General features: G+C 47.2%; 1 protein-coding gene across 1 annotated transcript in view; it reads left to right on the plus strand.

The window, feature by feature from the left end:
* Positions 1-9,387: 9,387 nt before the first annotated feature.
* LOC122921990 (protein PALS1-like) overlaps positions 9,388-23,592 on the plus strand; it is a 29,064-nt gene continuing 14,859 nt past the window's right edge. Inside the window, exons 1-5 of the mRNA XM_044272369.1 lie at positions 9,388-9,867; positions 18,792-19,000; positions 19,855-19,932; positions 21,774-21,920; positions 22,047-22,208. Of these exons, the coding sequence (XP_044128304.1) occupies positions 9,504-9,867; positions 18,792-19,000; positions 19,855-19,932; positions 21,774-21,920; positions 22,047-22,208 (960 nt within the window). The 5' untranslated portion in view covers positions 9,388-9,503. The remainder of the gene's footprint in view (positions 9,868-18,791; positions 19,001-19,854; positions 19,933-21,773; positions 21,921-22,046; positions 22,209-23,592) is intronic.

Raw genomic sequence — 23,592 nt, forward strand, 5'->3', positions numbered from 1 at the left:
TCAGGGTGGTGACAATCTTCTTATAGCCCAGGATAACTTTATGTAGGGCACCAATTCTTTGTTTCAGATCCTCAGAGATTCTTTGCCATGAGGGGCTATGTTGTACTTCCAGTGACCAGTATGAGAGAGTGTGAGAGCGAGAACACCAAATGTACCACACCTGATCCCCATTCACAGCTGAGACCTTGTAACACCAACGAGTCACATGACACCGGGGAGGGAAAAGGGCTAATTGGGCACAATTTGGCCATTTTCACTTAGGGGTGTGCTCACTTTTGTTGCCAGCGGTTTAGACATTAATGGCTGTGCGTTGAGTTATTCTGAGGGCACACCATATATACACTGTTATACAAGCTGTACACGGACTACTATCTGTATGTAGGCACTGTTTCATGTACAGGATGTGTGCTCCCCTTAAAGGGGTTGACGGCTCTCCTTTAAGTAGCAGTGTAGGGCTACTTTCATACTAGCGGCACGGACCTCCGGCAGGCTGTTCCGTCGGATCCGTCCTGACGCTAGTGAACGTGTGCCCCCGGACTGCCGCTCCGACCCCATTCCAGCAGCCTCTTGCCGTGCGCTGCCGGGACTCTGCCCACCGCCCCCCCCCCCCCCCCCAATTATAGTCAATGGGGACGGAGCCGCAGTCCGGGAGCACACGTTCACTAGCGGCAGGATGGATCCGACAGGTGTTCACCCGACGGAACAGCCTGCCGGAGGTCCGTGCCGCTAGTGTGAAAGTAGCCTAAATACCTGTATGTCGTCTAGTTCTCTTTTGACGGGGTTCCTGTTCTCTATTTGCTGTAAACAATCAGATTTCCCCTTGACCAGGCGGCATCACACTTTCGGGGGGCATCTCCTGATTAATCTGTCAATGTCTGTGTGCCTAGTGTCTCGCAGTAACAGTTTTCTGCATAAAGCAAATGTAATACTGCGCGTGCGCCGTCACATCATCATGGTGGGTGCCAGTGGCCAGTGCAACTTTTTCTTTTTTTACACTGCAGGAAAGCCTTCTCCGCTGCACTTTCCTATGCAGAGGGACAAGTTTGGGGTACTGATCACCTATTCACAGGCTGAGAGATCTCTGGGGGTAGGAGCAGTATAGCGCGTGTCAGTCCCCCACTCCATTCCCTTCTATAGGACTGACTGGGTGCTGTCTATGAAGTGAATGGAGCTCTGGACTAGCCTGCGCCATACCACTCCATTCAGAGATGAGCCCCTCGTTTTCCGGATCACTTGGGGGTCCCAATGGTCTGATAAGTGGTTAATGGAGACGGTCTGTGACAGGAGGACCCCTGTGTATTATACATGTATGATATATGCCTGTGATGGTAGATGCCTAAGGCTTCCCTGGAGGTATAGGTCCGGAAATGGATGTGAACAGAGGCTTAGGCTACTTTCACACTTGCGTTCGGAGCGGATCCGTCTGGTGTCTGCACAGACTGATCCGCTCCTATAATGCAAACAATGGTATCCGTTCAGAACGGATCCGTCTGCGTTATAGTTCATAAAAAAATATATAAGTCTAAAAGTTAGTCAGACGGATCCGTCCAGACTTTACATTGAAAGTCAATGGGGGATGGATCCGTCACTATTGACTTTCAGACAAGGGTTTGTCTGACCATGACCACCCCTTTTAGCTATACGTTTCCCCTGCAGTGATGGATATCCATGTAACACAAGGACCACTGGAGCCCTCAGAGTAGTATCTGCAGATACTTGATGGATCTCCTACTGTCCAGGACCTTCACATGTTAAGGGACAGTACAAAGAACGTCTGTTCTTCTGAAGGACCCCACACCTCCATGGACAGCTCAGTGATCTCTATGGGACCTGTGGAATGCCTCGTTTCCCTGTGGTGGTGCTGATTGCTGGGAGGTCTAGATGATGGTGCGTTTGGCCGGCTGTTGAAAGCCTAATCTCTGACCTGTTGGTGACTCAGGACGCCTCGCTGGGGTACTGCTGGAAATGCTGCAGTGCTGAGCAAGTCCTAAGATCTATGCCTGGTAGGGGGCAGGGAGTGAGCTGTGCAGGGTAGAGCGGAGGGAGATGTCTCTCCTGTAATCTCCTAGGTTATAGGGCTGTGTGAGCGACAGATCTGCTATATCCCGACACTGCTACCTGTATAAGGGTGCATTCACACAACCATGTTGCGGACCCATTCATTTCTACGGGGCCACCAAAATGTGGACAGCCCACAGCGTGCTCTGTGGGGACATATGGTCTTGATAGAGGAGGGCCCTACCCAGAGAGACAGAATAGAGAGCTGCTTCCGATCCATCAGACTTGGAGCCATCCTTGTATCACATGGACCTGGTGTCATGTAAGAGTCCAATACCTCTGCATCGGCTTCGTGTAAAGCCAGTCTATTGTATGAACCGTCTGGAGATGACGCCCTCCACCGACAAAAGCTGTTTGTCAAGGTATTGTGTATACGGCATATTTAGGATTCCTTCCTTAGCTCTTGCCAGTTCCTATCTTGACTATAAATCTTACGATCCGGGGCTCTGTGCCAGCGACCGTCGTCCCCTGCCAAGGTCTAAAGTCACCGGAGACGTCGGTGCTGTCAGTCTCCATAGTGTACGGCGGGGTAGCACCAACGAGCATGCTGGGGCACGTACCAGCAAGATGATTACATAAGAGGACGTCTTGTCATACAAGTCTTCAGACATCTTTCCCTGGGAGGTGCGTTGTTCCTGTTGTGTTTCTAGGGCTTGATAAAGTTTAGTGATGACTCATTTATTCCACGAGAAGAGGTTTCTGTATCTGTATCTCGCCCATTTGTTACGTGTCTTGGGGGAAAAAAGTGTTCCAGTTTGATTTGCAGTCCTTCCCATTGACTTGAATGGGAGGATGAGTCGTTGTTGCCGTAGTGATACGACTTTCTTTCCCACCATTACCACTAAAGGGGTTTTCCAGGCTTTAGATATTGTATGCGTGAAGGTCCGTCACTTGGCGCCCCCACTGATCCGCACCAGAAGCTAAACAATGGCCCCGTCTATTCTGTAGTGGCTGTGCCAGGAGCCGCAGGAGGCTTGCGCGTCCACTACATGGCATTTTGCTTCCGGCTCAGTCCACTGGTACTGGGTGTCAGACCCCCACCCATCTGATAATGAGGATCTATCCAAAGTAAGATAAGCAGCCGGCAGAGGGCACTGGCTTATTCCTGATTGTCCAGTCATACAGGTTTATGGTAGAATTGAGAGAAATGCGTTTTGGATGTCTGTGGCTGGCGCTATGACATTGGTTCTCTCTATAAGAAGTGCCAGCCAGGGGCGCACACCTATCCTAGGTTGTCAGTATCTGATCGGTAGGATCAGACACCTGGGACCACTGCCAATTAGCCGTAGCAGTCGTGTGGCCTAGGCGCTGCTCAGCCCCATAGAAGTGAATGGGGCTGAGTGTAATACCAAGCACAACCACTATACAGTGTGTGGCGCTGTGCTTGGTGAGCGTGGAAAATACTGGGACACTCATTGGACCGCCGGTGCCTTCTGAAACAGCTGATCGTAGGGGGGCTCGGGTTTCTGACCCCTACCGATCAGGAGAGGTCATCAGTATTAAACCCCTTTAAGATTACCCCATATGGTGATGTGACGTTCATCCCTTTAGCCTGAAGCTCACCATGGTCTGACAGCTATCCTACGTACCTACCTGCCAGGCCACGTTTCTGCCGATATGTCAGATGTATTTAATTACCAATAGGCGGTACTCACCAGTGTAGTGATGTACCCGCTGCCATCAGCGTGCCATTGTGGTTGGGTTTAGGTTACTTGTAGACATCAAGGCTTCGGCTCTGTTCACACTTCCACTGGTGTGGAAAGATTAAAATAACAGATTGCCTGGATGTGTCCTGTGATGGATGCCAAAGTGGCCCCCAATTGTACGGTCTGCGTCATGGTGCCCATCATTGACGGGAAGAATAAGGAGGCATGGCGTCAGACATGATGGATTTTCTGATGGCGACTCCTGTACAGCTATAGCATGCCAAGATCCTTGGATTTTAGGGTAAGGGCTTGTTCACACGCCCGTGCTGTGGAGCGCAAATTGCGGTCTGCAATGCATGGGCACTGTCTGTGGGGCAGCCGCATAGGGATCGCGGACCCATTCGCTTGAATGGGTCCGCGATCCCTCCGTTCCGCAATAAGATAGCGCATGTTCTATCTTTTTGTGGAGCCACGGAACGGAACCCCAGGAAGCACTCCGTAGGGTCCCGTTCCGTGCTTCTGTTCCGCACCGTTCTGCATCTCCGGCTTGGCAGACCCATTGAAGTGAATGGGTCCGCATCCGTGATGCGGAATGCACACGAAACGGTGCCCGTGTATTGTGGATCCGCAAATGCGGTCCTTAACACTGCAACGGTCAGCACACGTTCATGTGAATGAGCCCTAAATGTGCAGCGATGCAGGACTGGAGGGAAACCACGCTCCAGGGGGAGAATTTATCATGGCTTCTATGCCAGAAATGACATAGAAGCCTTATTTTGAGCTATTCCCCCCCCCCCCAATTTTACATGGGGCTGCTCTTTTCTAAAAGATGTGCAAAGCCTACATGGCACCTACCGCACTGTCGTAGATCTCTCTTACTGCCGCACTCACCTCCTGAAATTGCGCAGCTTATGCATAAAAAAAAAAAAAGTATATAGTCAGAAACATCCGTCTTAATCCCCCCTACAGTTTCGTTAGGGGGTTTAGGGTCAGACGGGTGACACCTGACGGTACGGTCTCATGTCTGTGGCGACTAGCGGCCAGGAAAATTGGTTTCGCACACGTTGTATTTCATTCTGTCCGATGCTGACAAGCGGAGCCAGGTCTGTCTGGCAGCTGCTTATCCTGCTTTTAACACACCAAAAAAAAAAAAGTCGTCTTAAGAAGTAGTAGTATAATGATGACTTTTTGGACAACTGAAGGAACTGGTCTAAAACTAGGGTGTAGGATGATGGGGGGAGTAGTGGGGAGGGAAGAATATCAGTAAATTGCCTTGGCATCTCTGAATACAGGTCCGTTAAATAAAGGAAAAGCGATCGGTGATGGTGGGATCTACAAGTAATGGAGCATCTACTGGAAACCAGTGCCACCAGTAGTCATCACCTCCGTCCTCGGCCCTTTGGGAATCGGATCACGTCCGGTGACAGCAGCAGCGATGTGAGATCACCTATTATTTCCGCACGGTGTCTGGCCTCGGCCTTTGTACCGCTTTCCCAGGCTTGCCCACCGGTTGCTATAGGAACTAATGGTCTTGACCTAAGGAATGCTGCTGGAATGCTAATCTCTCTGGTAAGGAGGAGAACTCCCAGCTGGCCATGTGAAAGTGTCAGCCCGGGGAAGAGAAACCCAGGCCGTGTAGTAGAAGGCCTGCGCGGTGGTGTCGGACGGGTCCTATGTGTAGGGTCTGGGTGGAGAGGCCTGGGAGCAGCGGTGCTCCAGCAGGGGCCGTCATTGACCTCTGAGGGGAGACTATGCCTAGTGACGCCCACAGCACCCAACATCATGCCTGGCCAGCCTACAGCCATGAGGGCATGCTGAGAGTTGTAGTTTTGTAGTTTAGTTTTTTTGTAGTGGAATTATGTACGGCAAATCTGCAGCGTTTAACGGTAGCAGCGAGGTGGATGAGATTTTAAAAAAACGTGTAAAAATGCGGAGCAGATTTTAAATCTCAGTTTTTGTGTTTTTTTTTTTTTTATATCTGCTCCTAGTTTCACCCTTGGCAACGCAGAGGTTAAAATCGGTGGCAAATCCGCAGCGTTTCTGCACGTCACAATCCACACCGTTTTGCTGCTGCGCCGTACGTGTGACCGTGCCCTATGGCAGAATAGGCAGCATTTTGGTGCATAAAACGGGCGGTACCCACTTCACCGCAGTTCACACAGACATATATCTCTATAATAAATAAATAAAAAATCTGTCTGTTTGCAAACCGTCTGTCATTCCTGAGTTCCCTCAGCTGACGGCTCATGTGAAACCTTCTCTCTGATCTCCTGACCCACCCACTTAAGTTTGTCAGAGACTAGACTATGACTAGATTTAGATTGAAATGGAAAGTCTCCATTTGCTTTTGGGAATATTTTTACCTGCCGAGAGCTCTTCATGTTGGGGGTAAGTCACCTGTGACGCCACCTCACAGATAACATCTAGATACGATCTGAGTGACGTGCGGATACTCCCTCCATGTGGGAGATGATAAATGGTCAGCGCCTTTAAGCCGTCCTCCGGGCAGTTTCATGATATTTTGTGACTTGTTAAACTAGTAGTAGTAGCAGTGTGTGCATACAAGTGGAGCTGCAGTGTAAAGTATGGGGGTCAAAGTCACATCCAGATTTTTTTGTCCATTTTTTTTTTTTTTTTGCTGCCTGTATGCGGAATCATTCATTACAATGGGGCCGCAAAAACCCCCCCAAAAAACGGAAATTACTTCGTGAGCATTCCGTATGTTTGCAAGTCTGTTCCGCAAAAAATTAGAACATGTCCAATTCTAGTCCATTTTACAGGCAAGGACAGGCATTGTTATAATGGATCCGCCAAAAACCAGATGTCACACGGATGTCATCCGTTTTTAGTTTTTGGGGGGGGGGGGGGGGGGAGGGGATATATGTGTTTTGTGGGCTGCAAAATAAATACAGTTATATGCATGAGCCCTAACAAGCAGCCAGCACCAAATAAAATAAAAAGCAGGTAAGGCCTAGTTCACATTAAGCAAGACGGAACGCGTCCGTGTCCGTTCGGCGATAGTTTTGCAAGTTGAAGGAGTTTTGCCTGCGATTGCATTCAGTGTTTCAGTTTTTCCATCAGGATTGCATCCGTTTTCCACATGCTGGAAGAGTAAGGCCTCATACACATGACTGTAGTTTTGGTCCGCGTCCGATCTGCATTTTTTGAGCACCCATTCATTTCAATAGGGTCGCAAAAGATGCGGACAGCACGCCGTGTGCTTCCGTATCCGTATGTCCGTTCCATAGTCCCGCAATAACATAGAACATTCTATAGGAATTTGAAACATACTGCGGGACCTGTGGAAGGAAAAATGTGGGATGCACACGGTTGCTAGCTACAATTTGCGGACCGCTAAAACGGGTACGGTCACATGCAGGAGGCCTGAGTCAGTGGAAAACGCACTGCATCAGGACACCATACATGTGCTAGCTGTTTGTTTTTTTTCTCGCCCATTGACCGGAATGGACCAGTCCTGCCTGAAAAACGGATGAAGATAAAACATGCAGCGATGTTTCCTGAACGGACAGATGGTCAGTGAAAAATGATGCTCGTGTGCGCACACCCATTGGAGTGGATGGGGCAGCGGTCAGAAAGCTCGCTTTCACGTATATTTTATCAATCATTATAAAGTCTGGTCATTTTATTTATTCTTGGTTTTGAATATGATATCGGAGGATCGGGCCCATTAAAGGGGTCCTCCGGGATTCTGATACTGATGGCCTATCCTCCGGATCAGTGCAGATGCAGCTTAACGTGGATTTTGGGGGAATGAAGGATGTTGGGGACTGATGGCAGGGGGTCTGAGTTTTTATAAAGGAAAACAGTCTATTAATTTATTTTTTCTTATTAGATTACTCGATTAATCGTAAAAAATAATTGATAGAATACTCTATTACTGAAATAATGGTTTCCTGCAGCCCTACTCGCAGATCCAGACGGAGAATGCCCTAATATGCTCCTTAGCAGGGCTCCTACACGTGGTCTGCACCGTGTCAGGCTCTCCCCGGCCTGCAGATGGGCAGCAGCATTCTCCGCATACTTCACACATTCCTCCTCATTCCCAGGAGCCCGTACCTTATGTGCCGGACCTCAGTGCTTTGGCGGTACCTGTGTACGCTGAGATTATAGCGGATTATCTCCGCTGTGCCCTAATCTAGCAATTACAACGCTCGATTCTGTGCTATAAAATCAGCCACGTTGCCTGCGGCCTATTAGACTGCATGACTTTCGTCGTCCCCGATGATCGAGAAAATGCTTGTCTGTCGGCTGATTGGGTTGAGAGATGCTCGGTTATCGGCAGCACATCCTTGTGTAATCAATAGACCTGAATGAGGGAAGAGCGACCGCAGAAGCGATCATTCCTCCCGCATTCAGTTTGCATCAGCCTGTGTTACCAACCATCGGCGCTTGCACTGCCTGAATATCGCCAGACGCCACTTGCCCGCAACAGATCGCCTTCACTATAATTGGGTCTACCGGGTTTGCAGCATGAATATTGTGCATGCGCTGGTAGGCTAGGCTCTCCTCTGCGGAGGAGGTTCGTTGCCTATTCCAGCAAATAGACGATATAGTTAATGGGATCCGTCGGCGTCCAACATGTGCCAGATCCGTCAGGTTTCAGTATTCTAGCCGCAGAACCTAGTCATATTTGATCCTCTCTGCCGGAAACCTGCCACTGCGTATATGAAGCTAGCCCAGGCACTCCAGCTGTGGTGAAACTACGACTCCCAGCATGCATACTTGCTTAACTGTTTTCAGAACTCCCGTAGAAGTGATGCTGGGAGTGGTAGTTTCACCGCCTCCGGAGGGCTGAAGGTTGCTGACCCCTTAGCCGTTTGAGCAAAGTGCATTTGTGCGACTAGCGAGGGGCGCTCTGACTACTGGGGGGAGTAATCACTGAGGTGGCAGGTAGGACCAGGCTCCCCACTCTTCGTGTGTCTGGGTGATTATCCGCTTAGCCCTCTGTAAGCTCATTATACAGCGTGGCCGCCCCGTCAGGGTGGCAGCGTGCTCCTTAATTAGCCGCCACACACTGGCTTTTATTGTATTCCTTCAGGACTTTGCTCAGTTTGTGCCGGTTCTTGAGACGCTCGTCTCTTGGGACACACGAGTCAACTCGTCGGTGTGATGGGAAGTTCACTGCTGGGGTCCGTCTGTGCCTCTAAGTTCTTCTTGGCAGACGACCAATAAAATAACACCCGGTGGTGGTCCGACTGGTCCATTATTCACCGTACAGCTGTATTATGCATAGGCGTACCAGTCTAATTTAAAGGGAAAGTGCCGTTTTCTATTGTAATGATTCATTAGGGAGTTTGACCATGCAGACACTTGAGAAGATCTGCCCATATTGAGTTCAGTTCTACATACTGCCTTAAAGGTATTCTGGCAGTATCTGGTACCGTTCCTCTTTTATTCCTTCTGGAAATGTATTGACAATTGGGTGGTACCCTTCCCCTTGTCAGTGGGTGTGGCCCGTTACCGCCGGCACTATGTGTGTAAGGACACCCAGTATTGTCAAGGGAAATAGTAGCACCCAGCTGTCAGTTTATTCATATATTTCCTGGAGGAATAATAGAGGAATCACTCCAGAGTTCTAAGAAAAGTTGGTTGTTTTATGGTAGACGGCAGATGACTTGTACAACACATCTAATACATGTTTGCCCTTTCTATACTTAGGTAACTTCACATTCAGAAGAGTCCGGTTCCCTTCGTCCCCGGATGGCTACCACGGGCCAGGATCTAGATGGTCCGACCCTGCTCCTCGTATAAAGCCGGCGCAGGGCTCTCTCAGCAGCCATGACCACCTCCCATGTGAATGGTCATGTAACAGAAGACTCGGATAGCGAGAAGCAAAGTGCAGATCTTTCTCCAGACGAGCCGCAGAAACACAGAGAAATGGCAGTGGACTGCCCGCCAGACCTGGGCACGAGGGCCATGCCCATACGAAGGAGCGCTCAGCTGGAACGGATCCGGCAGCAGCAGGAGGATATGAGGCGTCGACGGGAAGAGGAGGGCAAGAAACAGGATCTGGATGTCAATTCCTCCATGAGACTGAAGAAGTTGGCGCAGACCTTTCCTAAAACTGGAATTGATAACCCAATTTTTGATACGGATGAAGGACCGGTTCTGGAAAGCCCCAGCCGAGCTGTAAAAGTATTAGGTAAGGATGCGATTGTCTCTTCTATAGTGTACACATGGCAGTGCCAGTGTGCGGACCCTGTACCGGGGCACAGGGGCCCCCCTGTTATGGGCCAAAACAGCAGGAGCTTCTTATTACCAGATAATGTGAAAGAGGACCTGTCCCCTCTCCTGACATGTCCGTTTTAGTAACTACTTGTATCCCCATGTAATAATGTGTTGTGCCAGTCCTCTATTATTCCTGCTAGAAGTTATGAATGGATTGTCAATGAAGGTGAAACTGGGTGTTACCACCTGGCGTGTGTCTTTGCACAGTCTGACGCTGGCATCACTGATTGGATAGTTTCAGACTGTACGAGGGACACCCCCCCCCCGACTGGTAACCCCCATTTGGAGCTTAAAGTCATTCATTTGGCCCATCATTGGCTGTCCTTCGAGCTGTGGACAGACATAGATTTTTGCTATAGCTTTTGCCAATTCTGGTGTAAACTACAGTCAGTAAACCTATCAGGCGGTGGGAGGTCCCTCCTGCTAAACCCCGCCCACTTTTTGTCTCACCGTGAAAAAGGGGCAGAGTCACAAATTTTAGTGTGAAATTTACACCAAAACACGCAACCTTCTTAGGTCAAAAATGGGGGCCAAGCCCTTGATAGATTCCCTCCACTCGGGGCTCATGCACAAGAACATATATTCTTTTTCGTGTCCGTTCTGTTTTTTTGTTTTTTTTGCGGACCATATGCGAAACTATATATTTCAATAGATCCGCCCAAAAAAACGGGAGTTACTCCGTACATTCCGTTTTCGTATGTCTGTTCCGCCAAAGGTTAGAACATGTCCTATTATTGCCCACATTACGGACAAGGATGCGACTGTTCTATTAGGGGCCACAAAATACGGAATGCACACGGACGTCTAGGATTGCAAAATACATATGGTCGTGTGCATAAGCCCTTATTCAAAGTCCAGCAGTATGCAGTGAGCTCCTGAGCGCCTCTAGTGGTGGCTGCAGGAATTCACCCTATCTGTGCAGGGGTTTCACCTTTATGCGGGAGATCAGAACACCTCTTCATCCGCAGTATATTAGGAAACTATGTGGTGAAAATAGTGAAGGAGCTTATGGGAATGAATGATCACTATATTATTTTTTTGCGTTGATGATCATTAAAGGGAACCTGCCATCAACGTTATGCTAATCTCACTGAAGGCAGCATAAAATAGTGACAGAAATGCTGATATCAGCGATGTGTCCCTCATGAGCTAAAAGTAAGTGGTTGCTGAGAACCAGCATCATAATTATTGCAGCCCAGGCCTTGAAAAGAGTCAAATCTACTTGAGAAGAGTCCTGGTTATTCCTAAATCTCCTGCTCTCCTGCCCATCTGCTGATGGTTGTCAGTTCTCTCCTAGAGAGAAAGGGAGAAAACTAGGTAGAAGCCGGTCAGTCATCAGCAGGTGGGCAGGAGAGCAGGAATTTATGAATAACCATGACTCTTCTCAGGTGGCCGTGACTCTTTTCCAGGCCCGGTCTGCAATGATTGTGATGTTGGTTCTCGGCAACCACGTACTTTTAACTTATAAATGACAGACCGCTGAAATCAACTCACCTGTCTCTACTTTATTCTGCCATTAGTATGGGTAACATAACGTTGATGACGGGTTCCCTTTAAAGGGGTTGTGCTGAGTTCCAGCAGTCCCATAGAGAATGAATGGCGCTTCAGCAGAGATTCGATGGGCACTTTGGGTCTCAGCAGTCAGACTCCCACTGCTCCTCTACTACAGCAGGCGGTCATTGGAGGTGAGAGCTGCCTTTTACATGCCGCAATCCTCTTCTGTGTATGGGGATAAGTGATCGCTGCTGCGGTCCTCATCCCTGTACACATTCATTGTTTCTAGGACATGAGGATTTAGGTGACCACATTGGCAGCATCTTTACCCCGGGCAATTATCGGGAGCGTTATGTGTTAATAGTAGTTGAGTGGCGCACAGGCCTCTCCGGTCACTGCTGCCATTAAGTAATTGGGTATGTTGTGCTGCGCTGAAACCATAATGCACGCCAGTAAACCTGGTCATCACTGGTGGAAGCTGGCAGAGCAGTGTGTGTGACAGGAAGTTTTGTCCTCATCTGTGCCGTTGTCCGTTTTTTTTGTTTAGTTTTTTTTTTATTTAGCCCTTTTTTAAATGCTTTTTTTTTTTTTTGTGTGCTGAAAAACAGGATTGTCACCCCCCCCACCCCACAATACCCAGAGCATTGTCGTGGCTGCCAGGAGCCAAAAAGTAAAAATTGACATAAGGGATTTCTAGTTTACGATTTGGACTGGGTTGACACGGTGCGGTTTTTATTGCTGCGTTGTTCGTAACGATCGCTTAGGTCTTCGTAATTGCCCTCGCTTTTTTAGGTTAAATAAGTGCTTTTCGCCTATAAAAAGAGCACAGTAATTGCAGCACAAAATCCATTTTCATTTTTTCTGATCTGCTTTTTTATTTTTTTTCTTGCTGTTAAAAAAATAAATAAAAAATGACGTGGTCACATGACTTTATATAACGCATGCAAGCACGGGAAATACTGCTATCTGGATGCCCGCCTACAGTCCTACATTCTACGCACTGTTACAGAGGCAGCCATCTTTCCTGAAGTGGTGTTAACCACATTTAGGCCTCGTGCACACGACCGTATGGGTTTCCGATCTGCAAGACACCAATACCACTGTGTGCATGCCACCATTGTAGAAAGGTCCTGTCCTTGTCCGGGCAAGAATAGAACCTGTTCCGTCTGCTTTACGGGACTGTGAAACGGACATACGGATACAGACAGTACACGGAGTGGGACCGCATCTAATACGCAAAAACTGCAGATCGGATGTGGACAAAATATGCGGTCACGTGCATATGGGGCTTTACTTTACAGCAGCCACGTGGGCCATAGACACAATAGACTGGAGGAGGGGAGATTTGTCACAACTGGTAGAAAGAAAATCTGGCTTAGTTGCCCATAGCAACCAGTCAAATTCCAGCTCGTTTGGAAAATGAAAGGTGGAATCTGATTGGTTGCTATGGGCAACTAAGCCAGTTCTACTTTACACCAGTTTGAAAAATCTCCATAGAATCTTCTAGGCATGCTCTGTGACCTGTACAGAGGTCATTGTGCGGGGAGGAGAAGTAATCCAGTGTTGTCTATGTAGCAATAAAGCCTTTTATTGTAATCCTGCCTGTGATGATAATGAGATGACTGCTGTACAGAACAGGAAGTATCAGCCTGTTGTGAGGCTTAGTGGCCTGCAGGATTTAAAAAAAATATATATACAGTATATAGTGACATGGAAAATAAAAAAAATCCAAAAATTCTGAAATAGGTTTTTATTAAATATATCTGATGGCACGTTATAACCCTCGGAGAACTTTTACTGCGGTGTTGAGAGGAGTCCCTGCCCACAAGAGCTTACAATCTAACCGCGATGGAGGCAGTCACTCAGTAGGCACATAGCAGCAGGAATTTTGTCACCAGTCCCCCCAGCCAGAACCTAAGCCGGCGCAGCTCTAACGAGGGGAGGATGGAATGGAGATCGGTGTGACCGGGTCAAGGAGTTCAGTACAAGAGCGGTCCTGGAGGGAGGATGAGAGTTGTAGGTCATAGCTGGAGTGGGTTGAGAGAGGAGATAGTGAGGGTGCGGCACTTTGTGGAGAGGCTCATCCATCAATCTCCTCGTGACAGAAAGTCCTTCCTTCTAAATACCAGAAACTCACATTTCTCTTCCATCAGTTCTGCTTTGGTTCCTTTCCTAGATATAGCGCCCGCATAGGCTGACACCCGGCATGCTGCCAGCCTGAAGACTGGTTTCTCTAGGGGGCGTCACATTGTCATCTCAAGGATTTTTTTTGTTTCATAGGCATTTACGCTTTTTATGAGTAATTTTTTGAAGTCAAGGAATCCCATCAAAGGGGTTCTCCCATGAAAATCTGACATCATATAGGACATAACCTCTTTCTAACGAAGCTAGAACCAGCCCTGTGCCTCACATGGATCCTCAGATCTCCACATTCATTGCTCTGCTAGATTTATACCAAGCTGACAGCTCAGGGGCGTGTCCTGTCTGCTGCAGCTGGTGGCAATTGAAGGATGGCACTGAGCATGTGCGGCCACCTCGGTGAGCAGGAAAATTTGAAAAAGAGCAGACAGCAGGTGGCGCTCTACAGCTAGACTTAATTGAATAAAAATACATTTTTAATTACGTGCAATTACAAAAGTATTCAATTCCAAATATTATTTGTGGGACAACCCCTTTAAGTGTTTAATAATATCAAAATATAAAGCCATTAAAGGGGTTCGTCCAGAAACCGGACAACACACGTGATTTGTTAGCGGCCTTGGCATAGATTTCTATCAAAAATACAGACCAGACGGCTGTGGGGGTCACCTGTGTTACCCAGCGAATGCTGCAAGTAATGTAGTCAGTAATCTACACACATCCAAATATTGTAACCGTTTATGATGCACCCTTTATAGTGTCCTATGGCGAATCTGCATCGTGTCCCGGACGTGGCCATAAGAACCAGGCCTGGTGCTGGATAGATATCTAATAAGGGTTAGATGTGTGGCGGTCCCCAGCAGTGATTACAGTGTGTACGAGTGGCCGGTCTAACAGGGTGCTAATTACTGCGTCATGTATTACCCAGGGTGCACAGTGACCTCCATGGCACCGGTCTAGGTGTGGTGGCATCACCTTACATTATAATTACGTTATTATGATTGCCGGGTTTTGCTTTCCAATCTTACAATACAACTACAGTACGTAATGGGGGTTACCAGGTTCCCCCGGCCACCACGTTGGTTTTAAATAAGATGTAAATATAATAGCGTTATGTGGCGGTAGATTAAGGACAACTCTTGGCCATATGGATGTCGTAGGATGGATGCTCGCAGACCTCCTCTGTGACCCAGAATGGAGAAACGTCCCTATCCTTGAGCCGTCCATGTATGACATGCCGCCATGTTATACTACATTACCCCTGGGTGCCCAGAGCTGCATCAGGGCCACCGTCCATATGTAGGTAAAATGTGCGGCCATTGGCCACGGCATGTGGTGACAGACGCCAGTTCATTTCCTCGCAGTTGAGGTTCCCAGAAGAAACCTACTAGATGGTTTCCTGCCAAGCTCCATATCTGCACAACGTCTGGTCCTCCCCGGACGCGCGCCACATTATAAAGTCATTCATTCAGCCCGGAGCTTGGCCTTCACTGTTACATTATCAGACTTTCTCACACAAGTTATTTACTATGCCGCCGATCCATCAAACCTGACCGTTTCCTGGGCCGTGGTCATTATCGTCCTCATTACCAGAACGGATGTGCACGTGATATATCTGCTTCTCGGGTTAAGGGGGTATTCCAGCAGCCCCATAGCATGCAAAAAATGAAGAAATACCCCAGCTTATACTCTCCTCTCCCGTTGGCGCTGTTTTGATGGTGGCACCATGGCAGGGTCCTTACTGCTCGCCACTTTCCCGCTCCTGTTCCCGATCATCAGCCAATCACGGCAGCAGTGGCCAGCCTCAGCCAGCGATTGGCTGAGCAGTTTTTACACCCACTTCCGATCCTCGGGACAGGCCGTCAGTGGGGGTCCGACACCCAAGACCCCGCCAATCAGCTGTTCTGCAGTAGCCAGTGCCAATGGGTGGTGGAGCTGGCTAGTGCTACTCCCAAACAGCCGATCAGCGGCGGTTTTGGCCCCTTGAAGTCTTGCTGACCCCTAACCTTAGGATATGTCATCAATATCTGATTGGTGGGGGACTCCTGACACCCCCAACAGTCAGTCCTGTGACATCACCTCCATTGGTCACATGATCTTTATACAACTCTGTTCCAAGTGAATGGTTTGACCCGCAAGACAAAGAATAACCACTATACAATGTACGGCGCTGTGCTTGGTATACTATGAACAGACCCCTCTCCGTCGCTGGTTTTTACGCTACCCTATATACGGGCTGCCCCAAGTTGCTGATTGACAGCTTCTTCCCCCTCTCATAGTATGGGAAGAAAGCTGTCAATCATCTGCAGGAGGAGCTGCGGCTCATGAGTATCGGGGCTCCAGCTGGAGCTGCTCACCACTGATTTAAAGAAAACCACTGGCCAGAAGACAGTAAGTGACCCTGTGGTGTAATCCAAGTCTCTTGTGCCCAGTTTATGATGGGCGACATGAACTGGTGACAGGTTCCCTTTAATGTGTCCTGACATCGCATGTCTGATGAAGCAAGTTCATAGCACTAGGTGCAGAGTACTTTACCTTTTCGCCTCCTGCTCCACTGCTGGGTAGTGGACTTCTTACAGTCATGAAATAGATCAGAAGTGATTATCTTTGCCAAGATCGGGTCTGTGCTCCAGCCCTGGGGTCAAGGGCCCCTTGTGAAGCTCTTGAAATGAAGCGCTCAGTGGCTGCAAGGATCCTTGGTATGTTCTGTACACGGCGGTGATTTTAGTATACTCTGCAAACAATATATTGTAGGCCCATACCTTACCTGCATCTGCCTCCATGTAGGCATTTAGTTGTCTTAAGGTGGCCACAAGCCTTTGACAACTTTTAGGTGGCAGCTGTTCCTCCTGGCCCCCCATACATGATTAGCTGGGGGTGAAAGCTGCTGCCAGACGCCGGTACTAGTGAATTATCTGCATTCAGGACAAAAGGTTTAGGCAAGCTGAAATCCAGCATGTCCAGTTCTTCTGGACACCCCCATATACAGTGTCTTGAAAAAGTAATCATACCCCTTGAACTTTTCCACATTTTGTAACGTTACACCCTCAAACTTAAAAGTATTTTATTGGGATTTTATGTGATAGACCAACACAAAGTAGCAAGTATGTGTGAGGTGAAAGAAAATTGATACATGGTTTTCAAAAGTATTAATAAATAAATAATCTGATGTGTGGCGTGCAATTGTATTCAGCCCCCTGTACTTTGATACACCTAAATAAAATCCTGTATGACCAATTACCTTCAGAAGTCACCTAATTATCAACTGTGTGTAATTTATTCGCAGTATAACTACAGCTGGTCTGTGAAAGCCTCAGAGTTTTGTTAGAGAACATTAGTGATCAAACAGTACCGTGAAAACCAAGGAACACACCAGACAGGTCAGGGATAAAGGTGTGAAGAAGAGTAAAGCAGGGTTAGGTTATAAAAAATAAAAAAATATCCCAAGCTCTGAACATCTCACGGAGCACTGTTCAGTCCATCTAAAAATGGAAGGAATATGGCACAACTGCAAAATTACCAAGCGATGGCCGTCCACCTAAACTGACAGCCCAGGCAAGGAGAAAACTCATTAGAGAAGCTGCCAAGAGGCCCATGGTCACTCTGGAGGAACTGCAGAGATCCACAGCTCAGGTGGGAGAATCTGTCCACAGGACAACTATTAGTGGTGTACTCCATTAATCTGACCTTTATGGAAGAGTGGCAAAAAGAGAGCCATTTTTGAAAGCAACCATAAGAAGTCCCGTTTGTAGTTTGCCCCAAGCCATGTAGAGGACACAGAAAACATGTGGTCAGATAAGACCAAAGTTGAACTTTTTGGCCTAAATGCAAAATGTTACGTGTGGCAGAAAACTAACACTGCACATGCCCCTGAACACACCATCCCCACCGTAAACCATGGTGGTGGCAGCATCATGCTGCAGGGAGGCTTTTCTTCAGCAGGACAGGGAAGCTGGTCAGAGTTGATGGGAAGATGGAGCGAAATATATGGAGGAAATCCTGGTAGAGGCTGCAGAAGACATCATACTGGGGCGAGGTTCACCCTAAACATACAGCCAGAGCTACAATGGAATGGTTTACATCAAAGCCTATTCATGTGTTAGGATGGCCCAGTCACAGTCCAGACCTAAATGCCGTTGAGAATCTGTGGTAAGACTTGAAAATTGCTGTTCAGACGTTCTCCATCCAATCTGACTGAGCTGGATCTATTTTGCAAAGAAGAATGGGCAAAAATGTCAGCCTCTAGATGTGCAAAGCTGGTAGAAACATACCCCCAAAGACTTGCAGCTGTAACTGCAGTGAAAGGTAGTCCTACAAAGTACGGACTCGAGGCTGAATACAAATGCACGCCATACTTTCCAGATTTTTATTTATTAAACATTTTGAACACCAAGTATCATCATCATCTTCTCACCTCACACATACAAGCCATTTTGTGTTGCTCTTTTTATATAAAATCCCAATAAAATGCATGTAAGTTTGTGGGTGTAACGTGAAACAAATGTGGAAAAGATCAAGGGGTATGAATACTTTTTCAAGGCACTGTATATGTAGATGGTTGGCTCTGCTGTCAGTTGTGGTCATCAGAGCACAAGGTGTCCTGTCCGGTCAGCGTGGTCTCTCATCACGAGGCCGAGCTGTTCTGAATACTATTGTAATCTTCCCAGAAGGAGTGACGCATTCCCATGTCGTCGGCCGCCTCGAAATGTGACATTTCCATAAAGAACTTGTTGTAGGTCCCTTTCCCGGAGTGTGTAGGACCTCTCCCGGCTTTGTGTGTGGCCACATGTGTAGACAGTAGGGTCTGCATTGGCAGCGGTGTTGAGTTGCATCTGATTATTGCCCACATAGCCGGGCCTACAGGACACTGCTGCCTATTATTCCTGCCACTCAAAGCCGCATTGTGCTGCTTCCTGCCTGTTTGCTTTCTTGGGATGCGCTGCCTCCTCCTCGTCGACATTGCCTCCTTCAGTCTTTATTGCTGACCAGTTTCTATGAAACCTGTGAGCCGCGGAGACAGCTGGTGGCTGCAGGGAGTGTCCGCTCTGCCGTCCTGCTCACTTCTCATGGTCCGAGCTGCCGACCAAGAGTGAGCGGACTTGTTTCTAATGACCCGTATTGTTCTCAGATTTTTATCACTTTGATCTGTCGTCTTCTTCCACCGGACACGTGGTAATAAAGATGTTGTTTCTCCATCTTTTGCAGACTTGGAAGATTTATTGAGTTCTTTGAAGGACATCCAGCACACCCTGGTAGACTCTCAGAGCCAGGAAGACCTCGGTGTACTCCTCCATCTAGTGCAAAATGTAGACTTTCAGAATGCATTCAGAATCCACAATGCTGTAGCTGTGCACATGAACAAAGCCAGCCCCCCATACCCCCTCACCCCTAATGGGCAGGAGCTGGTCCAGGAGGTAGGTGACCACCTTGTTTTCTTTCCTTAACAAAAATAGCCTGGCGTGTGTTTCTCCTCAAGTGCCTTTCGGGGCGGTTTTACGAAGCCTGGTTTACCGTGAGGTATGCCGTCTTCAACTCCCAAAGGGTCAGACGAAGACGATGATGAAGTCTGCAGGACATTTTCAGTCCAAGAACTATAGCTGCACCTCCATTTGTTGGCTCAATGTGATGGGACAGACAAGCCTGGAGGCATTGCTTTCATAAATCTTACTAGTTGTATGTACATGGATTACTTTGACTGCTCCATTATGTCTAAATTGTGTGTCCACGGCTCCTGGGCAGAGTGACATATGGACGCCATAGAGTGAAATACTACATACATGGGATTTTTGGTGAACTATATAGCACAAACATGGTCATCGGAGCATAGATTATTATTTTTTTCTATAGGGCCAGTGGAGGAACAAGGGACGGACTAGTTGGTTTCTGACCAGTCCAGTCCTTTGATAACCTTGGAAATAATATAGCTGTGTTAGCTGAGGATATGGAGCGTTGGGGCTGTAGCAGTACGTGGCACTATTATACGTTGGGTTTGTATTGCTGTCTTTAGGAAACTGTCTGGCCTGAAGTCCATACTTCTCACCTCTAGTAGATGTATCTAGACTTCTAGATGTATCCTCCTACTCTCAGGAAGGAATGGGCTCTTTTGTGAAGGCTGAATTGCAGTAGCCATCACTCGCCCCCATACAGTCGAGGGGATCGCTGCATGTAAATGCAGGCAGTTATACAGGAATGGACGGTTCCTTCCTGATGATTGCCTGCTTTGGCTAACCAAATGCTTGGCTCACTGCTTTATGCTTTTTCCTTGTAGGTGCAGCACGTACTGAAAGCAAGTCATCACAAAGAAAGCCAAGAACTTACCGACCTTCTGAACACGCCCGACATTCAGGTAGAACGCTCTGCTGACGCCGAAACTTCAAGAGGAGAATTTTTTTTTTTTTTTACAAATGAGATTCTCTTCACCATATTCCTCACTTTGGACAACCCTTGTTTCAATGAAGGGTCTTTGGAGAGGAACTTGGTTGCAGGGGGATTCCACTGACGGGGCATTCTTCAGCTTTTACTGGCGGGGAGCCCTCTACAGTGGGAAATTAAGTATTGCATACAGCCGCTGACATCCCTGTCATTAGGAAGGAGAGCTTCTCATAGCATCTCCTATTAAAGGGAGGTCCCACTCTTTTACATCTATGTTCTCTTAAAAAAGGTGTGTCCTCATTGCCTGTTTTAAACCTAAGGGACGCACAACGTCATGGTCAGGACCTCAAGTTTCCTTTATCTGCTCCCGTTTTGTGTAACTCTGTGTTCGCCCATTATTAACTGAGACAAACCATTTTGAGTTGCTTTTTGTGTCGATTTTTTCGGCATCGTTTTGGGGTCTACATACCGTAATTTATTGATTTTTTAAAGGGTTCTCCAGGAAATAAAAAAAATACAAATACTTAAATAGTATTTTACCATAAACATATTTACAAATACCTTTCATTACTTAGAATGGCTTGTTATGTCTAGGGAGCAATCATCAGGAGAAATAAAATGGCCGCCGTCCTATCAGTACACACAGAACCTGTCCTAATCACACAGGAGGACAAGTTACTTCACCACAATGAGCCATAGTGCTGCTTCATCCTTCTCTCTTCTCTACTTGTCAGGAATCATGATCCTGAATACAGGTGAATCTCTGTGGGAATGGAGAGGATGAGGAGACATGAGAGGAGGGTGAGGTGTAGATAATGAGCAGCAGCACTTGTTTACAGTCTCCATTACCACAGTCCGTCCTCTCTGTACTTCATGTCTCCTCATGAACTAAATTCCCCAGAGATTCAGCTAAAGTTCTTATCTCTATTCAGGATCATAATCCCTGACAAGTAGAGAGGAGGAGGAGGAGGAGGCAGCTCTTTACCTCTTTATCCTGAGAATAGGTCATCAATAAAATAAAATCCTGGAAAACTCTTTTAAGACCAGAACAAAACCTTCTTATTTTGTGGTACAATATACTCTTTTATGCTTCTGTAATGCTCTTAACGCAGTCTGATGAAATGTGGTCTGTGGCGGTCTGAACACTAGGACACCAGAATCCCTATATTATGACCCCCACATACGTATCCACACCCCTGACCACACAGTGTGACCACTCTTCTGATCATTATAGGGGACCCAGCAGACAAATGATGGTAAAGTCAGCGCTCCCCTGTTAAAGGGGTTAGCCAGTGATTACTGTAAAAAATGAAAATCAGACATAATACAGTACATGACAATATCTTTCTAACAAAGCTAGAACCAGCCCTGTACCTGACATGGATCCAGAGATCTCCTCATTCATTGCTCTGCTAGATTTATATCCAGATGGCAGCTCAAGGGGAGTGTCTTTCCTGCTGCAGTTAAGGGGGCGTGTCCATGTTCTCCCTATCACAGCTCAGGAGGCGTGTCCATGCTCTCCCTATCACAGCTCAGGTGACAGTTGAAGGAAGAAACTGAGCATGTGCGGCCATCTCAGTGAGCAGGACAAAACAATAAGAAAAAGAGCAAACAGCAGGTGGCGCTGTACAGATACATTTTATTGGATAGCTCAGTGGCTATGCAAATTTTTTAATTACATGCAATTACAAAAGTATTCAGATCCAGGTGCTGGTTTGAAAACTGTAAAATATTTTTCGTGGGACAACCCCCTTTAATTTATGATATACAGGGGGATGAAGCCGATGTGCCACTAATGTCTTCTCTCTAACACAGGCTCTCTTCTTGGCTCATGACAAGGTGGCGGAGCAGGAAATGATGCCCGAATCTGTTTCTGAAGACCACTTTCATGAAAACATTGCCCAGTACGGTGATGAAACAGTTAAAATAGTAAGAATAGAGAAGGCAAGAGATATTCCACTGGTAAGTATCTGATGTGTCAGCAGAGCGGCTTAGTCTGCTGTGTGTGATGGTCCAGCACTTGATCATGTGATAATACATGTAGTGGGTTCCGTGGTCTTATGGCTTTTTATTTTTTGCACGGATCAGGGTGCCACGGTGAGAAATGAACTGGACTCTGTAATCATCAGCCGCATCGTGAAGGGGGGCGCAGCAGAGAAGAGCGGCTTACTGCACGAAGGAGATGAAATCCTGGAAATAAATGGCATTGAGATCCGGGGGAAAGATGTCAATGATGTCTTTGAGCTGCTTGTAAGTGGATCCAGATCGGTCACTAGTCAGCAGGTTACTGTATGGGGCAAAGACTCCTTCAGCCCGTCAGCACACTGTGATTTTCTGGTTTTTGAGTTTTAGTTTTCTACGCTCTTCCTTCCCGGAGCCATGACTTTTTTATTTTTATTTTTTCTGTTCCCATGGCCACATGATGTCTGGAATTGGACAAAAAAAAAAGCAATTCCACAATAGGTTTATTTTTACGACATTCTCTATATGGTGAAACTGACCTGTTCCCTTTATTCTCTAGGTCAGTACTAGAGATGAGCGAATTTCATATTTTGAAATTCGAAATTCATTCACGCTTCGTTTACTGGTAACCAATTCTATGACGGAATGCATAACGAAATGCCTTTAGAGGCATTCCATTATTCATTCCGTCATAATAGACGTCTATGGCCTGCAAAACGGATCCGTCCGGTTTCCATCATGCAGGAGAGGACTCCAGTATAACGGAAAAGGGATGGATCCGTTATGCAGCCCATAGACTTCTATTATGACGGAATGAATAACGGAATGCCTCTAAAGCAGGCATGCTCAACCTGCGGCCCTCCAGCTGTTGTAAAAGTACAACTCCCACAATGCCCTACTGTAGGCTGTTTGGGCATGCTGGGAGTTGTAGTTTTGCTACAGCTTGGAGGGCTGCAGGTTGAGCATGCCTGCTCTAAAGGCATTCTGTTATGCCTTTCGTCGTAGAATTGCGTTCTGGTCCGTGCTAACGGAATCCATAACGCAATTCACCTTTTACCAGTAAACCTGGAATTCGCTCCACTCTAGTTAAAACATTTACAGTGATACCAAATTTATATAGTTTTTCTTTGTGTTTTTAATACTGAAAAAGGATAAAAACTGAAACCTGATTTTTGCCAAATTCTGACCCCAATAACTTTTATATATTTCATTGTTCCATCATAGGCGATAAATGCGTTTATATTCTCATAGTTTGGGCGTTTTGGGACACGGTGGTGCATGTGATCTGTATTCATTTATTTTTGTTATGGGCAAGGGGGGGTGGTATTTTTTTTAATACTTTTTTAAACATTTTTTTATTTTTTTACACGTTAAGTCCCTTAGCAGTTAAGATTGCTTGTCCCATATACTGCAATAAATTACCATTGCAGCCTATGGGAGTTGCGCAATATTTCTGTGGAACGCTGCCTTCTGCAGGCATCCTTAGGAACTACTGCTGTGATACCGTCGGATCCTTCAGAGGGACAAGGAACAAATGGCTTCCCTGATCGCCACACGGAGGAGCTGTTCAGGCCCCAGGCAGCGCAGCTCTCCCAGGGAAGGCTTCCTCAAATGCCATGGTCACAATTGACCATGGGATCTGAGGTGTTAAATGTCTGCGATCAGCGTGATC

This window comes from Bufo gargarizans, chromosome 11, assembly GCF_014858855.1.
Source record: "Bufo gargarizans isolate SCDJY-AF-19 chromosome 11, ASM1485885v1, whole genome shotgun sequence".
Classification (NCBI taxonomy): Eukaryota; Metazoa; Chordata; class Amphibia; order Anura; family Bufonidae; genus Bufo; species Bufo gargarizans.